General features: G+C 44.2%; 1 protein-coding gene across 1 annotated transcript in view; it reads right to left on the bottom strand.

The window, feature by feature from the left end:
* STK17A (serine/threonine kinase 17a) overlaps positions 1–17,421 on the bottom strand; it is a 29,357-nt gene extending 11,936 nt beyond the window's left edge. The window contains exon 1 of the mRNA XM_060247688.1: positions 17,010–17,421. Coding sequence (XP_060103671.1) covers positions 17,010–17,173 — 164 coding nt within the window. The 5' untranslated portion in view covers positions 17,174–17,421. The remainder of the gene's footprint in view (positions 1–17,009) is intronic.
* Between the last annotated feature and the right edge of the window lie 3,690 nt (positions 17,422–21,111).

The raw sequence follows: 21,111 nt of genomic DNA, 5'->3' as shown, positions 1-21,111 counted from the left end.
ATGTAAAAGTACAGAAACAAAACACATATTTGGGGTGTGTGCTAACCTCAAACTCCATTCCAAACACCAACTGTCAAACAAATCAATGTTTGTGGCTCTACAAGTGTCACAATATCCAAACTTTGAATTCAAGATACTAAAAATATATATATAAATTAAGGAAAACAAATATCAATCACCAGCACTGTTAGTAAGCTGGGTATCTTGTTCTGTCCCTCGTATCTATCTACAGTGAGATAATCTGTCCAATGAGGAGTATTGTTTTCACCAACTTACAGTTCTCTAACAATTCACTCAAGTGTCTGAATCAGTTGCAAAATTACCCAGGACACTGGTTGGGATAAAAAAAGAAAGCACCACAATGGCAAAAAAAATTATTGTTGACAGATTGTTTTATGCCCCAGGTGTCTATGTGTGTATACAACAAGAAAACTATGTAACAAATAACTGTCCTTTGAGATCACTGTTTAATGGTACAGATAACAATGACCTAAAAGGAGCAGTGTAAAGATGCTTCTGTATGCATTCTTCAAAAAAGACTAACTGAAATAAATTTTAATTAAGCCATCATAATTAACAAGCAAAAACCTCATACATTTGGTGCACTTGCAAGAATGCATTCTGTAAAACAGTTCTCCTTTTCAAAACTGTAAGTCCTGCTGCTTTTTATATTCTAGGATTTGGAAAGATAGAGCAACAAATAATGCCACCAAAATGCCTCACAATACTCTCAGCCTTGCTTTTCTTTTAAGGGCATTGGACTATTGATATCTAAGGTTCAGCTGATCCAGAATAAGAAGCAAAAAAAGTCAGAGAATGGATTTCTTTACTGAACAGACTACAAACAGACACAAACGTTGAATTTCCCTCTATTGATCTACTCCAAAGAGACTTCTATAGGGATGAATCCACCACCCAAAGCTCCTCAGGTCAGACGACAGCTGTTCTTATAGATCTGTGCAAGGCAACAGCCAGCAGAACTCATGGTGACAATCTGGTGGTGCACCAGTTCATGCCAGCAGAAACCATCCTTCAAGAACATGGGACTTGGGTCTGAGGGGCACCAGCGCCTGGAACTGAACCCACAAACACAGGTAACCCAACTGTTTCAAAGTGGATACAGTATGATCAGACCTGAATGGGTCAGTAAGTAAAGCAGCTGTACCCTATACTAACCAAAGCTTCTAGATTATCTTCAAAGGCAGTCTTATATACAGCATGTTTCTACCATCCAGCCATGAAGTTACAACAGAAGCATGGAAAAAGCAGTTAAATCTAAGAGGAGAGACCATCTGTAAACTAAGTATAGCTGTGGGGAGAAGCATTCTCCAAACGGGTAGACCCGTTTCACTAACAGGGCAGAGCCAAAACTCCCGGCTTGTTACCAAGTTTGTCAGACAACATCTCATGTGGCATGAAATTACCATATTGATGAAAAAAATATATTAAATTCAGAAGCGTGGAGTGGCAATAATTGGAGTCGAGGCTTAAGCTTATCAAAAGAAATAAAGTTTACTAGAAAACATCAGGATAGGGTACTTGGTATAAAAAAGAAATACAACTCAGCTTACCAGCTAATCTAACTATGTCTGTCCTTTCCATGGCTACATCATACAACAACCCTTTGTCTAACTTCTTGTTCCCAGAAAGCAGTTGCAAACAGGAAGACAGGCTATTCAGCTTGCGTATAAGATCAAAGCATTTCACACCTAACATCCTTTCTGACCAATGTTGTGTTTGTATGCTTGGGTTTAGGTTGCAATACATCACTTCCTCTATCAGGTAAACAGTTAACTCTATAATGTCTGAAATGTGCACAGCTTGTATTCCAACACATATCCAACACAACTGGGCTCTAGGAACCCAGACCAGCATTAACCAATTACACAGGAAAACTTGCCCACAGTCTCAGCTTTTATTGGTACTTTTGCAATCCTGTAGTCTGGCTATGCCATGGTGCCTTGATGATGCCAGCTAGAGAGCCAGAGACTGAATCCTTGTGTTAGCAATCTTGAAAATACACAGATATATCATCATCATGGCACCAATGTAAAGACCAGAGCTGGGCAGCACATTAGTTGGTATCTTTAACTCCCCCAATACCTTGATACCCTGGCCAAAAATTTAAATGGGGAAAGAGGTGCTGTATGTTGTCCTGCTCTCACTAAACACATTGAACAGCCTGAAATAGCTGCCTACAATCTATTGGGGTGCCCAACAAAGTAGCACAGCATATATACCATTGCCAAGTCACTCCTATTTCAGCTAATTCCAGTTGTGTGCATGGCACAGAACTATACCACTCGGGGTTCGCCTTAGAACCGACACATACACACAAGTTGGGGAGGAGCTCTGGAACACACACACACACACAAATACAGGGAATGTATTTCTAATACTGGTTTCTCAAAACTCCTACCGATACTCCACCACAGATACCTGCGGCAAGAACTACTATTCCATTCTTCCAATTGCAGGTGCAAGGACAATGTACCCCAAACAGGCAAGGAAAAGTTTTCATGCCTCAAAGGGACTGATGCAGCAAGTGAATCCCACGTCCTTCCCTAATCCACTGCAATAGATGATCACATGTTGCAATGTATCATCACCACATGTTGGCTAACAAGCCCTCCTCTGTCAACAAGTCTAGCAGTATTTACAACACAAAAGGTACAAAATAAGCATGCGCTGTTTGTAAATGGGGACCCTCTGGCCCATGAAAACCCACACACAGGTGAGGCTCCATCAGGCATTAATAAAGGCAAACAGGGAGGACAGCCACCTTTGTGATGAGCATAGGGCAGCGGTAGCCAACAGAAAATCTCCAGATGTTTTTTGCCTACAACTCCCATCAGCCCCAGCCATTGGCCGTGCTGGCTGAGGCTGATGGGAGTTGTAAGCAAAAAAAATCTGGAGAGTTACCGTTGGCCACCCCTGGCATAGGGCAATCTACTCCCACCACTGCTATTATGGACTAAATGCTCATGTCCCATTTTACTTTGCAGGGATACAGCAGGACAAGCAAATAAACTGTGGAGTTGCTGCATAAGATGCCTGAATTGCCCAAGCTTCTTTCCTTGTGGGTCTTCCTGTCAAAGTGATAATTTTATGACATTTTCATCTCACCTTTCTTCCAAGGAACTCAAGGTGGCTTGCATCAATTTTTCCTTCATCTTAGAAAACGTCCAATATGATTGGCTCCTCCTGCTCCAACTGCCTGTTCAAACTACTGGTTCAAATTGCCATGAAATTGCTTGGTTGTTTGGCTCTAACATTGATCATACCATTACTAAAACTTGAAACAGACTCAGGGTAACAAGATGCATTCTCAATGTATTAATCAATATAATTTTAGATTTCAGACATGGCTTATTGTATGAACCCTTATGCTGTAACCTGCCCTGAGCCTGCTTCAGCAGGAAGGATGGGATAGAAATGGAACAAATAAATAAAACCACCCTGTGAGGTAGACTAGGCAGAGCTTTATAGCTGAATAAGGAATTAGGTCTCATGTTACAAGCAGCATATTGATTCATACACTTCCTCCTACTAAGTCAGAAGATCAGGATAGCCCATTTGACTCACAGTGGACTTTCACATCACCTGCTATATGATGCTTTCTTAAAGTAGAGATGCCAGGGACAAAACCTAGACTTTCTGCATGCAAAGGAGATGCTCCACTACTGAGTCACACCCTTCCCTAAGGGCAAGGTGGTCTTATATTTCTGTTGCATATGAAGTAGAACATAGTAACATCATGGAATAGTGCCAACATTGCCATGCATTATCATGCACTGTTATCACACACACACGTTATAGGTATGTCCACCTATGACTAGCAAGTGATGTTGTCATGGGCTCCATGCTCCTATGATCACAACTTCTTGCAGTCTGCCCCCATCTCTCTACTAAGCAACACATGATACCTGTGATCTTTTCCTGTTGAATCTGGCAAGCAAAAATTCAAATTGTCCCATGGTGCCTTGATGAAAGCTTAGCATCTATCACCATAAAGTAATACAGTTGTCATTCTCCCCTTTACTGTGGTGTGAAATCTCCAATGTGAGGTACCTACTGCCCTCCTTTCAAACAGGTGGATTGCTGTGTTCATAGCCAGTTGCTCAGAGACTGCAGATATGAGGGGAAGGACACTTGGATCTCTGTCCTCTCTCTCCCAAGACGACCGCCAACTCCAAAGAAAAACCAGCTCATCCTAGTTATCAGGCAAAGGAGCTGCAGGAAACCTGCTTCCCCCTCTCTGCCAGTAACAATTTGTGCATAACTGCCAGTTGCCCAAATACCTTATGGGCAGACCTTATACTACCAGTTATGAGATGCAAGGGCCGTTGAGTATTTTTTTAGAAATACGTGCAAGGCACTTTGAAAGAAAGTCTGACAAAAGATAAGGTGTAAAACTTTAAACAAACGAGGCTGTGCTTGCACTAATGTATGACCGTTAAGTTATACAGCATTTGCCCTCTTCTAGATTTACCAATCAATGCAGAATGTTAGTCTGTTAATGTCCAACACTATAGAAATATTATGCTTGCCTGTACCGGTACCTAAGCAAGAAAGGTTTAAAAGTTACTTCTAAAATAACTAACAAAACTCAATGTCAAATATATTTCGAACTCTATTGCACGTACTCACGACTGGTGTTTTATTGGTCTATTGAATTTCAACTCTTATGTTGAAGTTCTTCCTTCCTTAAAACCATTCCCAAGGTTGTGATCCTAATGCTACATAAACATACAGGCTTTCAAAAAAAACAACAAATTAGTTCCACGTAAATGCAGCTAAGGGCAGGGCGTGAGAATTTACTTTTAAAATCTTCAAAACCAAGAGGAAGTGCAAGACTGGTGCACAAGAGGAATACAAATTATTTAATCCAGGGAAAGGAAGATGATTCTTGGTTGGGCATTCATGGGCTAGGGCTATTTATTGCAGGGCTGAAATTTAAATAATAAAAGCAGGAACACACAGTAGAGTGAAATGGTTTCATTACCAAAATTTAATGTTTGCAGTACGATATTGCCTAAAAATCTGAATGGCTTCCCTGGATTTCAAAGTTATTAGATGGAGCTCAAGGTTATTTCTTGAGAGGACCAACCTCAAAAAGCATGGTTTATGCTGGCAGGTCTCCTGGTTCAAAGAAAAGAAACAAAGGCCCTACTGATTGCAAGTCAAGCTCGATAAGCAAAAAGCTTTTACGTCATATGTTTACCCACTTTCCTGTTGCCATGGGTTCCACTAGCGAACAACGAAGAATGTGACATCAAATAATAGTTTCTTAAAGTAACCCACAACATGTCCTGTCACTATTGTGAGTTCTAGTCTTATTAATAGTAACTTCAGTGAGGAAATTAATCTTTGTGAAGGTGTGAAAGAGGGCTTGAAAACAAAGGGACCACATTAGACTATGAATTAATTCTAGATGTCAGCATCTTGCATGGGGATACTCACCACCGCCAGATACACTTTGAGAAAAAGAAACAAATGTGAAAATTCTTTATTCATGTATTTCACTGCTAGCAGTCTTTTTCTTCCTCATCACAGAAAGGTTGGTGTTCTTTTACAGCTGAATCTGAAATATGCTTATTCGACAACGAGTCCCAATATTCTGAACAAGACATTCCCTAACAAGCAGGAGGTACAGTCTTAAAACCAAGGCTTTTTTGAGCAGGAACGCACAGGAACACAGTTCTGGTTGGCATCAGGGTGTGTGTGCTAACATGCAGATGAATTCCTGAGGAGCTTTTTCTACAAAAAAAGCCCTATGTGAAACAGTGGTGACATCACAGGGTGTGGCCTAAGATGCAAATGAGTTCCTGCTGGGCTTTTTCTACCAAAAAAGCCCTGCTTAAAACTATTGCCACCTCTCAGATCACACAAAGCTATAAAACAGATATGAATCTTTAATTATATTTTGTATAAAGTAGGCTGAACCAGACTAAATTTCCTTCAAGTGGAAGATACTTCCGTCAATAGAACGATACTTTTCTGCATTATCCATTCCATTGAAGCCCATTTATCTCCCAAAATGCTGCTCTTGAGAGACAGAGAACTCCCAGGAATAACATGAGAAGCAAATCAGCAGCAGGAAGAGGGAACTGACAGAAATTATACCTCCCCTTAGCAGAAATTTTCAGTCTGGATCCAACCATTTTTTAGATTCAATAATTACGTTGCAGAGAAAAGCCTCATATTATAGTCATATGATCTTACACAATTCAAAATTCTTGTACCCTAGCACCAGTTGAGTATATTGTTCATTAACATGTTGAACTTTATTTAAGACCAACATGGGCGAGAGACTAATATTAACCATTTTTATATTTCAGCTGTTTCATAAACAATGCATTTTTGTTGTGTACAATTTTGACTAGATCTTCAAATTTCTCATTAAAAATACTGCATGCATTTTTTTAATCCATTCCTGAACACTTTTGATTTCTTTTTTAGCTTTATATGGTTCAATGTTCTATCATTTGCTGAATAAAGAACATAAGAGAAGCCATGCTGGACCAGGCCAATGGCCCATCCAATCCAATACTGTGTCACACAGTGGCCAAAAAACCCATGTGCCATCAGGAGGTCCATCAGTGGGCTAGAAGCACTTCCATGGTGCCCCCCAAGCACCAAGAATACAGAGCATCACTGCCCCAGACAGAGAGTTCGAACAAAACGCTGTGGCTAATAGCCACTGATGGACCTCTGCTCCATATGCTTATCCAATCCCCTCTTGAAGCATGCTATGCTTGTAGCTGCCACCACCTCCTGTGGCAGTGAATTCCACGTGTTAATCATCCTTTGGGTGAAGAAGTACTTCCTTTTATCAGTTCTAACTTGACTGCTCAGCAATTTCATTTTGTTCCTATTGAATCGCTAGTCTGGATTTAAGTACTCAAACTGAGGAAATGTTCATATTTTACTTTTCTTCTGTGTTTGTTCCCAAAAGACTTTGAGGCATGCCTCTACCACATAGGCAGGTATGGGGCTACCTCACTAGATCCATGCTAATGGCTGTTGTTGGTACGGATAATTCTCTGCCAAGGTGGCATTAAATTTATAATAATATCTGAACATCAGTGGGAAAAACCTGACTTTATACTGGCCATGATTTTCAGAGTGTTGCATGCTTTCATGGCTCCTGTAATTTTACAGTGCTAAACCTTTGTTCTGGGAGTCTGCAAAGCCAATATCATGTGCCTTTCTCTGTCATCTAGACAAAGGCTAGCTTTCCTTCCCCTCCTTTCCTAATCTTTTGTCGTTTTCCATTAAATGGGTTTTTTTTAAATCTTTTTATTTAAATTTGTCAGTACACAATTGCATACAAATAACAGTATCAGTAGAAGTATCTTTACCATCAATCTCCTAGCCAAGATAGCCCAGAAAAAGTGAATTATTAATCTCTATAAGAATAAAAGCAAAGTCATATTGGCCAAACAGAGCTCTCCCACTGGTTAGGGGTGCGCTCCATCAACCTTTGGCCCATCAATCAACTGTTCTTGCAGGTCATTGGCTGACTCTGCTCTCCCCTGTCCACTGTTGGCCCGGCCACATTCAAACCAACAGCCAAAACGCGTCTCACTTCACCAAGAGGCAACATGGCATTGCTTGTGGGGCTGAAGCAAGCCTACCCACCATTTGACATGGCCTGGCTATCCACTGCTGGAGGCTGCTCTCCCCCGACACCTCCCACAACCTCCAGAAGGGCGTGGGAGCTGCTGTTCTTCTGCCACCTCCAAAGCGCACTGAAATAGCCTGCCAGCCGCCGCCACCCATTTTCTCAAGGCCTCCGAGAGGCCCTAGGAGCTGCTGATGCCCCAGGGTCCCTGCCGTGCCCTCCCAAACCCTCACCAAGGCCCTGGGAGCCACCAGAGCCCCTGCACCTGTTTCATGGTCTCCCTGGGTGCTGCAGGTGACTCAGAAGGCTGCAGGATACAACCACTGGTGGCAGTGCTTCACACTCCCTTGCAGAGTCTGCAAAAAGGACCCAGCAGCAGCGGCAGCTCCCAGATAAGCAGTGGTGCACGTGGGGGGGGCATGCCAAGCAATAGACAGTTTGTAGGGGAAAGCGAGGCTGACACACTATGCAGAGTGCTGGAAGGAGACCAAAGTTGGGGAGGAAGCATGCCAACAGGTGGGAGGGAAGAGCAGGGGCAGTGGGCAAGTGGCATGTACACTTGGGAGGTGCTCTGAGACTGCTTCCCCTTGCCATAGAAGTCTTCCAGAGCGACGGAGAGCAGCCGCTGAGTGCCCCTATGGCTGGGTAGTGCCCTAGGCAGCCACCTACCTGGCCTACTCAGATACACTGGCCCTGTGCACAATGGAAAAAAACCCTCTTGTGTATCGGGCTTCTCTGACTGCAGAAAAGCCAAACTTCACCTCTTGAAGTATCTAGAACTTGCAAGGACTTGATTGGTTTAAATCAAAGGTGGTGGAAGTCAACCTTTCCCAGAACTTTCACCCCCTCCCCACCCCCAAGCCCAGTATGAGAGGACTGTATGTCCTTGAAATTAATGGAAAGCCACTGTCTGCCACTTAGGCCTGGATAAAGCTTGGAAATGGATTTAAGCACCTAGAACTCTATTTAAGCACCTAGAACCCATAGAAGACGGAGGTTCTGTGGCTGGGGATGGAACTTTTAACATGTGAATATAATGTTGGCAGCCGCCCTGAGTCCGCTTGTGGAGAGAACGGGATAAAGAAAGAAAGAAAGGTCCAGAATGCAGCAGCGCAAGTCCTGTCAGGAACACCACGATGGCACATATACAACCTGTGCTGTGCCAGTTGAGTACTGAGTCAGATTTAAGGTCTTGGTTTTGATCATTAAGGCCTTGAGAGGTGTGGGACCAACATATCTGTGGGACAGTCTCCTCCACTATGTCTCTGGTCAAGCATCATGTTCTTCTAGTAATAATCTGCAGGTGATCCCCAGCCCTAAGGAGGCCTGGCTGTCCTCAACTAGGGATAGGACTTTTTCTTTCCTGGCCCCAACCTGGTGGAACTCTCTGGCAGATAACATCCGGGCTTGCAGGACCTTATGCAATTCCTCAGGGTCTTTAAGGCAGAGATATTCCCCCAGGCTTTTGATTGAAAGCAGTGGCTGGTGCCTTTCCCTCCTTTTCTGTCCACCCTTCAGAAATTTTACTCTCCCCTCCCCGTATGCTCTGATAGTTCGGAAGGAGAACTTAACTAGCAGGATGCCATCATGGGTTTTTAGAGTTTTACTGGCTTTCAATTTTAATTCCAATTAAAACATTTGAAATGTTTTAATTGGAATGTTATCAATTTCGAGTTGTTCTATTCAGGACTTTTTTTGAGCAGAAACGCAGTTCTGGCTGGCTTGGCATTGGGAGTGTGGCCTAGGATGCAAATGAGTTCCTGCTGGGCTTATTCTACAAAAAAGCGCCCTGGTTTTATTTGTTGCATATCGCTCAGAGTCTGGCCTTGGCCAGGATGGGTGATTAAAGAAGTAACCATCATCTAATCCCATTTGTACACTATACTGAGATTTTTTTTTACAAAAAGTTTCCATTGACATATGTATTCCAAGTAATCTTATTTCTTAAGAATAAACAACATAACTAATCCTTATAAATAGTTTGCTAGAACAAATGTTTAGTGTTTTTGTTGTACCGTACTTTATAGAACTTTAACAGAAAGGTATATTGCACAATACAAGGTTTCAAGGACAGTTATGACAGCCCAGCACCATGGTCTTTGGTTTCCTACATAGTCCTTCAAAAGGACTCAGTGAATTAGTGATTTATGTAATATGCCAAAAAGTAGATGGTGTAAGTACCCCAGTCATGCATCATATGTATATTCATATATATTCTACCCAAACTGTGAGAAGTGGTCTTCGTATGAACTACAATATCATTCTTTCAGTGATATCAAATGAAACTTGTGGCTAAAATGTATGTACTTCTATTAAAAAGTGCAAGAACACTTTTGTGGAAGATCAAGCACTGAGAACCGTTCACAGCTTATTTTCAACCTTAGATGTTCTCAGGAGTGAGAGAAAATTAAACTAAATATACTTTCGAATACAATAAACCATACATTATATATCTAATTCAAAATGGGCCATAGAGTGTGGATCAAAAAAATCTGCAAAATCCAAACAGGTATAGAAAGGGGAGAGTTCTCTACAAACCTGAAGAATTCTTTAAAAAATATATGTGGGGATTAAAGCTTCCCCAAATAATAAAAACACCTATAGTTTCAAGAAAAGAATGTCCACTCAGATCAAGTTCTGAGATCTCAGGGCTATTGGAGGGTTCCCAGGCAACTACAACAATACTGCCCAGCCTTCAAAACCGTGGTTCCTATAAAACCAAAACCAAAAATAGCATTGTAAAAGCTCCCATTCCTATCCCTGTCATATCCCCTGCTAGAGGACTATAAAGACAGGCCTGATGACAATCACCACTATCAGTGCAACTTGGCCAACCTTAATGGCAGCATCCATCACACAACGCAGCCAGACGTTTCCTCAGAAGGGGCTACAGAGGGAAGGAAGAAGGAAAAGTTGAAGACAGGGTGGGAGCAGATTAGACCAGGGGTGTCAAACATGCAGTTTGAGGGCTGAATCAGGCCCCCGGAAGGCTCCTATCAGGCCCCCCAACAACTGGCTGTCATCTGCTTCCTTCTCCCTCTCTCTTGATTCCTTCTTTGTAACACCTTGCTTTGCAAGGCTTGCTCAATTGCACAGGAGCTACAGAGCAAAACCTCTATTTTCTCCATTGGCTGAGACTCCTCCCTTGGGGAGGAAGAGGGGAGGAATAGCTTGCTTTGCTAGTCTCTCTCAATTGCACAGTGGAGCTACTGAACCAAGCCTTTCTATTGGCTGAGGCTTCCCCCCCAGTCCCCTGGGGAAGGAAGGAAGGAGCCAGAGCTTCCTTTGCCCAGTTCCCTGCATCCCATGGGAGAAATACAAAGAAAGCATATTTAAGACCAATGAGTGCTAACGTTTTAATGAGTGCATGTTTTAAGTTTTTTAAAAATATATTTGTGTTTGTCTGTGTCCTTTATAAAGATTATATCTCTTCTACCTAATCTTAAACAGGTACACGCATGGCCCAACCCAACCCGACATGGCCCGGCCCATCAAGGTCTCATTTATGTCAGATCTGGCCCTCATAACAAATGAGTTCGACACTTTCTGCTGCTACTCAGCTGGGCAAAAAATAAAAGAGAAAATATGGGAGGGGGAATGGTCAGTGTCTTGAAGCAGGCACTTCCTGCATGACCAGAAGTGATGTCAGTGCGCCTCCAGCAAAGTCATTACATTGCTGGCAGGTGCCCTCGATGCCTTGCTGAGTCTCCTACCAGCTGCCAGCCTCATTCTGGCGACCCTAGATAGATGACTGTAGAAAGCAGGAAAGGGGATAGGCTAAGGGGAGCGGCCAGGAAACAGAAAATGTTGGGAAAGGCGGCTACCAGGGGAAATGAGATGCCCCACACAAGTCCTTGCAGGTGTCCCGCTTGTTTACATCTCTATTTAATGCATTTGTGTTTTCCTTGCATTCAGAGATGGCTCAACATGAGACGTACAATTTTAATCACAAAATCAAACAATTTTTTTAAAAAACCACATCAGCCACAAACAAAAAAACAGCCCATTTCGTTGCGGAAGTATTATGTCCAGAGCACAACACATTTCATAGAAATTAATCCCACTGACAAAACAGGACATCATGTTTTTAGATGCAATCTGAGATACAAATAACTTTGAGCAATCCATTGCTCAGCCTTAGCTTGACTTTCAAGAGTGCAATACAGTGTGTGGTGGATCCTGCCACTCCACTGAACGAAGTCTGAAGCCTTCCTCAAGTTGCAGAAAGCTCCTCAGAGGATGGCTGAATCCATCCCAGCACTTATTTATGCATTTCCTTTTTATACTTACTGTGGATAACAGATGAGATAAATAAGAACTCAAATACTTGGGGATGGGCAGGGGAGGGTCACTGTTTGGCAATCCAATCCAATGAAATTGCTACCTACATGGTATCTAACAGCACCTCCAATGGCAAATACTCCTGGGCTGGACACAGAAAAAGTTGTACAGCCATATCAATTCAATGCAATTTTATTAAGACTAAATTATCACAAAAGATTCAACAAGCTTTTGATACCTGAGGAAGAGCATTAGTGGCCTCAACAGCTAGCATAATGCTTCTTGTCCACTGAAATATCATTAGCTCTAGACCATTTCATTGCAAATTATTGTTATCTAGAAACAGTGCATTGTATCTTTATCAAACTAACAACATGCTTACTGGTACAGTGCTAACAAGCAGACCTATCAGAAGCATCAGGCACCCAAATTCTGCAACCTCTAACTTACCACTATCTATTGAGAGCATATAGAACAGGGGTGGCCAATCTTGCTTAATGTAAGAGCCGCACAGAATAAACTTCAGATGTTTGAGAGCCACAAGGAAAGAAGGAGGGAGGGAGGCAAATAGATGGGAAAGAGAGGTGGAAAGAAAGCAACTAACTTTAAATGCATTCTCCAAGCTGCTGGCTGGCTTTGCTTGGCGAAGTGATTTAAAGAGATAAATGCCTTCTCAAAGCCAGCCAACAGGGCAGTGGGGACTTCAAGGGCCACACAATATGTGTGAAAGAGCCACATGTGGCTCCTGAGCCACAGTTTCGCCACCTCTGATATAGAATATACACCTAGAAAACAGCCATGGACCTCCATTTGCAAGACCTGAGCAAGGTTGCTAATGACTGGATGTTATGTTGGTTGTTAATTCAGAGGGTCGCTGTAAGTCAGAAATGACACTTGAAACGCAGGTAAGAACCAGTCAATGGACAGAATGTGTCATCTAACTGAGCATTCTATTTATCAACCTCATTGTATTATGCAGCTCACATCCTGTCTAATCACACAGAAGTGGATTCTCTTGCTGCTTTCATATGATACACTGACAGCGTGATCCTAAGCAGTTACACCCTTCTAACTATACTAAAGTCAATGAACTTTAGAAAGATGCAACCGTGTTTGGAACTGCATTGTGAGAAGTTCATTTAATCCTCGTGCAAACTTCACACCTCATATAAATGTTAATAAAGATAACTCAAGAAAATCAAATACATATTCCAGCTTCACACTCGCATTAGCAGATTTGAAACTAACCCAATTAAAGCCTCAAGTACGAATCCATTTAATGACTTTTCTTATCTGTTATCACTTAATTTTAATCTACAATTGTTAAAACAAACCCCTTAAGCCTTTAATTTATCAGATTGAAGGCTCAGTATAGAATTATGAATTCACTGTGATGCATTTAAAGAATACCTTAGAACAAAACCACCTACTCATGGCTGCATACCATGCATACCTTGCGATCCAGGACCTTCAATTTAAATAATCCCTGTGTTATTTCACCTGCAAATGGACGTTCATCCAATGTAGACCCCACCATTTCTTTCTCTATCCCTCATCTACCATTTTTCGCAGACCATTTTCCAGAATCCTCATGTCATTTTCATTTTGATTACTCATCCAAATGAAAAGCAAGTGATAATTGCCACAATGGCAGCAAAACCAATTTTGACTCCTCCAGCCCAAGGGAGCCGAAATGCTCACCACACCCAAACGCCATCTCTCCCCGCCCGGCCTCCCATACAGTAACATACAAAAGCTAGGCCTCGGTTGCTGTTAACTTCAACTAGAAAAAGTAAACCATGATGCAGAGGAGAAAAATTCACTTCCCATCACACTGTGTGGCTTGGACCACCTCTAGCAGAAACATAACCTGGATCTAAAAACACCACAAAAGAGAGAGAGGAACACAGTGTGCACAGATACAGCTTTCTGGTCCTCGCAATATCCAAGTTTGCCATTCACATGTACACACCCTATTATGCAGGGAGAAGAACTTTGCTAGTGGTCTTTTGGGGGGTGGGGAGGAGAAGGGGAATGCGACTGATCTCCCCAGCAGCTCCTGCCTTGAAACTTTACAAACAGTGGCAGCAGAAACCCCAGCAAAGGGGATACCGTCTGGTTGAAAGAGGGATTAGGACTGGGTCTGAGTCCGGTGGAATATTCTACCCTGCCTAACATCTAAAACAAAATGGAAACTTGCCAGACATATTCCCCCCCCCCACACACACACACTGCCCATTCCCCCTTCTCCACTTTACTGCCCCTCCCAACGGTCTAACCAAATCAGGCACAAACTACCCAACCACAGCACTAAAAGGTGATGAGGGCATGTACCATAAAAGTAACTTTCCATGTGGATGACATTTTTACAAATTGCCTATCCCAACAAAAGTCAAAACTGCATCTAATAGTCTCTTAAAACCAAGAACATGTCAGGGCTTGGCACGCATCACGTACAATTGATTTATCCAGGCAGGGGTGCTCTTTGAGAAGTGGCAAGCATAGCGTCACCTTCTACCTACAACAAGGGTGGAGGTTTATGAAGCCCACTACTCACTTTCCAGGCTTTTCTAAAAACCACCCCTTTTCTCCAAGGTGTCCAGGGCATTCCACATATTTTCTCTCTCTTGTCATCTTTCTGGACCACACACCCCTGTGAGGCATGCTCAACAGAGAGCAGCACAAGCAGTTAGCCAGAAAACATGGAATTTGAACCCAGGCCTTCCCAAACCTAAGCCTGACACTCAAACACAGGGGTCCCCAACCCCTGGGCCGTGGACTGGTACCAGTCCGTTGCCTGTAAGCAACCAGGCCGTGAGTTGTATAATAATTTCATTATAAATTTCAATCAGTTTTCCCTATAAGCTGAGTTAGTGTGAGCTAGTTCACAGTTTAGCCTCTGGCTCACACATTTTTGTCTTGGTTCAGGAAAAATGGTCCAAGAGCAAACTAATTTATGCAGTAGCTCACAACTTTAATGCCAGCAACTCACAAAGCAGAATTTTTGCTCACAAGAGTCTACAGCTTAGAGGGTACATAAGAGAAGCCACGTTGGAGCAGGCCAATGGCTCATCCAGTCCAACACTCTGTGTCACACAGTGGCCAAAATTTTTTTTTATACACACACTGTGGCTAATAGCCACTGGTGGACCTCTGCTCCATATTTTTATCTAAACCCCTCTTGAAGGTGGCCATGCTTGTGGCCGCCACCACCTCCTGTGGCAGTGAATTCCACATGTTAACCACCCTTTGGGTGAAGAAGTACTTCCTTTTATCCGTTATAACCTGTCTGCTCAGCAATTTCATCGAATGCCCACAAGTTCTTGTATTGTGAGAAAGGGAGAAAAGTACCTCTTTCTCTACTTTCTCAATCCCATGCATTATCTTGTAAACCTCTATCATGTCACCCCGCAGTCGACGTTTCTCCAAGCTAAAGAGTCCCAAGCGTTTCAACCTTTCTTCATAGGGAAAGTGTTCCAGCCCTTTAATCATTCTAGTTGCCCTTTTCTGGACTTTCTCCAATGCTATAATATCCTTTTTGAGGGAGTATTGATTTTTTGTTGTTCAGTCGCACAACTGAGTGCGACTCTTTGCGACCCCATGGACAAAGTCACGCCAGGCCCTCCTGTCTTCCACCACCCTCTGAAGTCTGCTCAATTTGTGTTTGTTACATCAGTAACACTGTTCAGCCATCTCATCTTTTGCAGTCCCCTTCTTCTTTTGCCTTCTGTCTTTCCTAGCATCAGGATCTTCTCCAGGGAGTGCTCCCTTCTCATTTGGTGGCCAATGTATTTGAGCTTCAGCATCTGATCTTCCAGTGAACAGTCTGGGTGGATTTTCCTTAGGACTGACTGATTTGATTTCTTGCAGTCCAAGGGACTCTCAATAGTCTTCTCCAGCACCACAGCTCAAAAGCATCTATTCTTCACTCGGCTTTCCTTATGGTCCAGCTCTCACAGCCATACATTACTACTAGGAATACCATCGCTTTGACTATACAGACTTTTGCTGGCAGAGTGAGGTCTCTATTTTTTATTATTATTATTATATAATAAGACGACCCTGGATTTATATCCTGCCCTCCACTCCAAATTTCAGAGTCTCAGAGCAGCTCACAATCTCCTTTACCTTCCTCCTCCACAACAGACAACCTGTGAGGTGGGTGGGAGAGAGCTCTCGCAGAAGCTCCCCTTTCAAGGACAACTCTGCAACAGCTATGGCTGACCCAAGGCCATTCCAGCAGCTGCAAGTGGAGGAGTGGGGAATCAAACGCGGTTTTCTCAGATAAGAGTCCACACACTTAACCACCACACCAAACTAATATAAATAAAGTGCACAATTACATCATCCCGAAACCCCCTCTCCATGGAAAAATTGTCTTCCACAAAACCTGTGCCCAAAAGGTTAGAGACCTCTGCTCTAACACTCTGCTGACACTGACCAGCCACATGCTCCCTGTTAGCAGTCACAAACTTCATTTAGAGGCAGAGGTAGTCCCCTGTGTAAGCACCAGGCGTTTCCGACTATGGGGTGACGTTGCTTTCACAACGTTTTCATGGCAGACTTTTTACAGGGTGGTTTTGCCATTGCCTTCCCCGGCCATTACACCCCCCCCCCCGCAGCAAGCTGGGTAATCATTTTACCGACCTCGGAAAGACGGACGGCTGAGTCAACCTTGAGCCGGCTACCTGAAGCCAGCTTCCGCCGGGATCGAACTCAGGTCGTGAGCAGAGCTTAGTACTGCAGCGTTACCCCTCTGCGTCACGGGGCTCTTCCTAAACTTCATTTACAGCCCGCCTTTCTCACCGGCACTAAAAGCAACTTACAAAATAAGCAGCAGGAGGTTTTGAAAAGCGGGAGACCGCTGACCGACAACCCACCGCGGCGAGACCAGCATTGCAAAAAGTTAAATACAAAAATAAAAAGCGACGCAACTGTGCGGGAGAGTTGCAGCCTGCAAGCCTCCTGCACAGTCGCGTTGCGCTGATTGTTAACCTTTTTGCAGGAGCCGGGCAGTCCGTGCACAGAGTCGTCGTTTTCCGCAGCGGCTCCAGCGAGGGAAAGGGCGGCGGGGGGAGGAGAGAAAGCGAGGCGCCCTCACCTGCCCAGTTCCCGGCCGGGGCTGAGGCTGTAGCGCTCCTGGAAAGGCTCGGTGAAGACCGGGGTCCGGATCTCGCTCAGAAGCCCCCCGCGCCGCGGCACCTGAGGCGTCCGGCTGCTCCGCGAGCGGCTCGGGGGCGGCGGCGGCTTCTCGTCGGGACTCATGGCCAGAGCCGGTGGCGGCCGGAGCGCCTCACACTGACCGCGGCGGCTGGCGGAGAGAAGGGGAAGAAGGAGCCCCGTCAGGCTCCGGCTGCTCCAAACCGCGTCTGCTGCGCTCTCTCGCCTCCCCTCGCTTGAGGGAACCCGAAGCCGCCACAGCGCCTGCGCGGTCGGAGGCAGTCAACAGCACGCGCTCGCCTGACTGGCAGCTGGCGGCGAGGGAGGGAGGGGGCGTAGTCAAGGCACGCCCCAACCGCCTCACCTGCGTGGAGGCGAAAGGCAAAGGGGAGGGGCGTGGCTTCTGGCGCGAGGCCTCTTGGGGAGCGCGAGCCGGCTGGCAGCGGTTGGAAAGCGCCGCCTGCCGGCTGGAGGGAAGCCACGCTGAACCTGACAGGGCTGGGGTCACCTTGGCTTAGACCAGCGGTGGCCAAACTTGCTTAATTTAACAAATGCGCATGAAAGCTTACATTCTGAATAAAACTAAGGTGGTCTTAAAGGTGCCATCGACTCCTATTTTGTTCTACTACTTCAGACCAATACGACTGCCTACTTGGATCTTGCTTAACTTAAGAGCCACATAGAATAAATGTTTGAGATGTCAGATGTTTGAGAGCCCCAAGACATGAACTTCAGATATTTGAGAGCCACAAGGCAGGCAGGAAAATAGATGGGAGAGGTAAAAAGAAAGCAATTTTAACCTTAAATGCATTCTCCAAGCTGCTGGCTGACTTGCCTTGGGTAAGGGATTTAAAGAGAGAAGTGCCTTCTGCAAGCTGGCTAATGGGCTGGTGGGGGCTCCAAGAGCCACACAATATATGTATGAAAAAGCCACGCGGCTCCCCAGCCTCAGTTTGGCCACCCCTGGCTTAGACCATTCTCTGTAATGAACTTTCCAAATTACAATTCTCTGTAATAAACTTTTCAAAACTCAGTCTCTGAAGAAGTGTGCAACGTCACAAAAGCTTATACCCAGGAAAGGAAAGGAAAGTCCCCTGTGCAAGCACCAGTCGTTTCCGACTCGGGGGTGACGTTGCTCTCATGTTTTCACGGCAGACTTTTTACCGGGTGGTTTGCCATTGCCTTTCCCAGTCATCTACACTTTCCCCCAGAAAGCTGGGTACTCATTTTACCGACCTCAAAAGGATGGAAGGCTGAGTCAATCTTGAGCCAGCTACCTGAAAACCCAGCTTCCGCCGGGGATCGAACTCAGGTCGTGAGCAGAGCTTAGGACTGCAGTACTGCAGCTTTAACACTCTGTGCCATGGGGCTCTGTTTTATACCCAGATCTGGGTTCAAATTCTTACTGCTGAGAGGTAGTCCTGTTAGTCATTTGCCACAAAGCAAAAGTCCAGGGGCAGCTTAAGGGCTCTACTGAGTCAAAACTCTTCGCCTCCCCCATTCTGTAATTTCCCCTACAAGTAGTCCCCAGATCACTTCCTTTACACCTGTCTGAAAAAAAAGTGAGCTCTGACTCAGGAAAACTCCTATTGAAACAAACGGTGAACAAAGGTTGAAAGGGGGGAAAGAAACCAGGGATGAGGGAGAGAGAACAGGGAATGCTTACAAAATAAGAGTAGAACAAAGTTTGAGTCAGACTCCGGGGGCACCTTTAACACTGCAAGGAAGTTTTTGTCTGGGTAAGCTTTTGAAGACTTGTACACACATGCACACGAAAGATTATACCCAGAATAAAACTTTGTTGGTCTTAAAAGTACCACTAGACTCAAACTTTGTTCTACTGCATCAGCTACCCAATCTGAAATAAACATCGTTTGTTAGTCTTCAGTGCACCATGAACATAACATAAGAGAAGCCATGCTGGATCAGGCCAATGGCCCATCCAGTCCAACACTCTGTGTCACACAGTGGCCACAAAAATAATATATATATATAGCCACTGATAAACCTCTGCTCCATATTTTTATCTAACCCCTTTAATTCCAGGGACTTTCCTTCTATTCAAATTCCTAGTCAGTTATCCCAATAGAACCAAGTTTGAGTTCAGTGGCACCTTTAAGCCCAACAAAGTTTTATTCTGGAATTAAATTTGGATGGTCTTAAGGGTGCTTGGTTCTCTTTAGGGTTGCCAGTTCTGACTCAGGAAATATCTGGGGACTTTGGGGGATGGAGTCAGGAGCAAGGTTGTGACAAGCAAGACTGAACTCCGAAGGGAATTCTGAGCATTTCATTTAAAGGGGGACCACTCCTTTCAAATGCCTTCCCTTCATTGGAAATAATGGAGGATGGGCACCTTCTTTGGGGGCTCATAGAACTGGACCCCCTGGTCCAATCTTTTTGAAACGTGGAGGGTGTTTTGAGGAGAGGCACCAGATGCTATGCTGAAATGTTGGTGCATCTACCTAAAAAAAAAAGCCCCTCTCCCAAATCTCAGATACTAGTGTATTGATTCTCCATTATACCCTGGAGGGACCAGTGGGCATTCAACCCCCCCTCACTTTCTGATAACCCTGAAGAGGGGGGAGGGCCTTCAAATCAAGGGGTTCTCCTATTCCCAACTGGAGATCGACAATTCTAGTTCTGTTGTTTCAGACCAACATGGCTGCCTACCTGAAGTTATCCCAATAGTATTTCTAGAGTAGCAGCATTATAGTGCAATCTATGCAGATTTACTCCAATCTAAGGTCATTGAACTCAAAATGTTCATACTGCTGTAACTCTGCAGGAAATTGCTTTTGCAACGTGTTGTGGCAATAAAACAGGAGGAGGCACAACATTTTGTTCCAGGGTAAGATTTTGTGTAGTGCCCGCTTCAGATACAGTGAGTGGATTTAATCCACAAAAATTTAAACTGGGATCAACATGTGCTCACCTTTAAGGAGCCATGCACTTAAAAGTGATCGTTGGGCACTTTAAAGACTGAGCCAAGAGGCAATGAAAAACTAGTCATTTTATCTAAGATTTATGAGGTTCACTCATGAACACAAAAGCTTTTGCTGGAATTAAACGTTGCTAGTCTTGAAAGTACCACAAGATTCCTGTTTATTTTAATTTACCACAAGACTCCTAGTCAGCAATGACACAGTGGGTGGCATGCACAAATTATTTCTCCTCCTCACCTTAACCCTGCCTAACTGGGTTGATGTGCAGAGAAAAATTTCTGGCATGCAGTTTTTCTTTTTCACCCTTGTGTGATAAGATCCAGCTGCCTGAATTCCCTCAGATTGAAAGTTTAAAGGTACGGCCGCCTCAATTTATAGTACATTTTCCTCCAAGGAACTTTCAGGATGGTGTACCTCAAAGTCCTCTTCCATTATATACTCACAACAATCCAAAGGAGCATTCACAGGCGGAGTGAGTTGTGCATCATCATGTGATACCTTGCCAGTATATTTATTTTATTTAAAACATTTATATACCATCTTTCCATCCAAACAGAGCCTTCAAGGTGGCAAAGGTCAAAATATTAACACATTTCAGCATTAAAAAAATTGTGAAGGAGGAGGAAAAGGGATTGGGTTTATATCCCACCCTTCATCACTTCTCGAAGTCACAGAGCAGTTTACGATCCCTTCCCTTTCCCCTACCCATGACACCCTGTGAGGCAGAGGTGGGTCTGAGAGAGCTCTTGGGAAAACTACTCTTGAGAGAGCAGCTCTTTCAAGAACTGTGACTGACCTAAGGTATATGTGGAGGAGTGGGGAATCAAACCCAGTTCTCCCAGATTAGTCTATGCACTTAACCACTACACCAGACTGGAAATATGTCATGACATTGCTACCACACTCTAGCAAAACCCCCCCCCCCACCCTAGTCTATAGTTTTACCATTGCTGCAACATTGCTCCTCCCCCGTTTCTCCCGCTGTTGTAACAAGTGAGCAGAGGAAGGAGGTGATGGAAGGTCTCCCTCTATAGTGAAGGACCTGTTCCCTCCCCCCAAAAGTCCCAAAGGGTAGATGTGCGATTGGCTCAAGGCCACCCA

This window comes from Heteronotia binoei, chromosome 10 (genome assembly GCF_032191835.1).
Source record: "Heteronotia binoei isolate CCM8104 ecotype False Entrance Well chromosome 10, APGP_CSIRO_Hbin_v1, whole genome shotgun sequence".
Lineage (NCBI taxonomy): Eukaryota > Metazoa > Chordata > Lepidosauria > Squamata > Gekkonidae > Heteronotia > Heteronotia binoei.
Note: the sequence above shows the minus strand (reverse complement) of the source record. Positions and strands in the feature narration are given on the sequence as shown.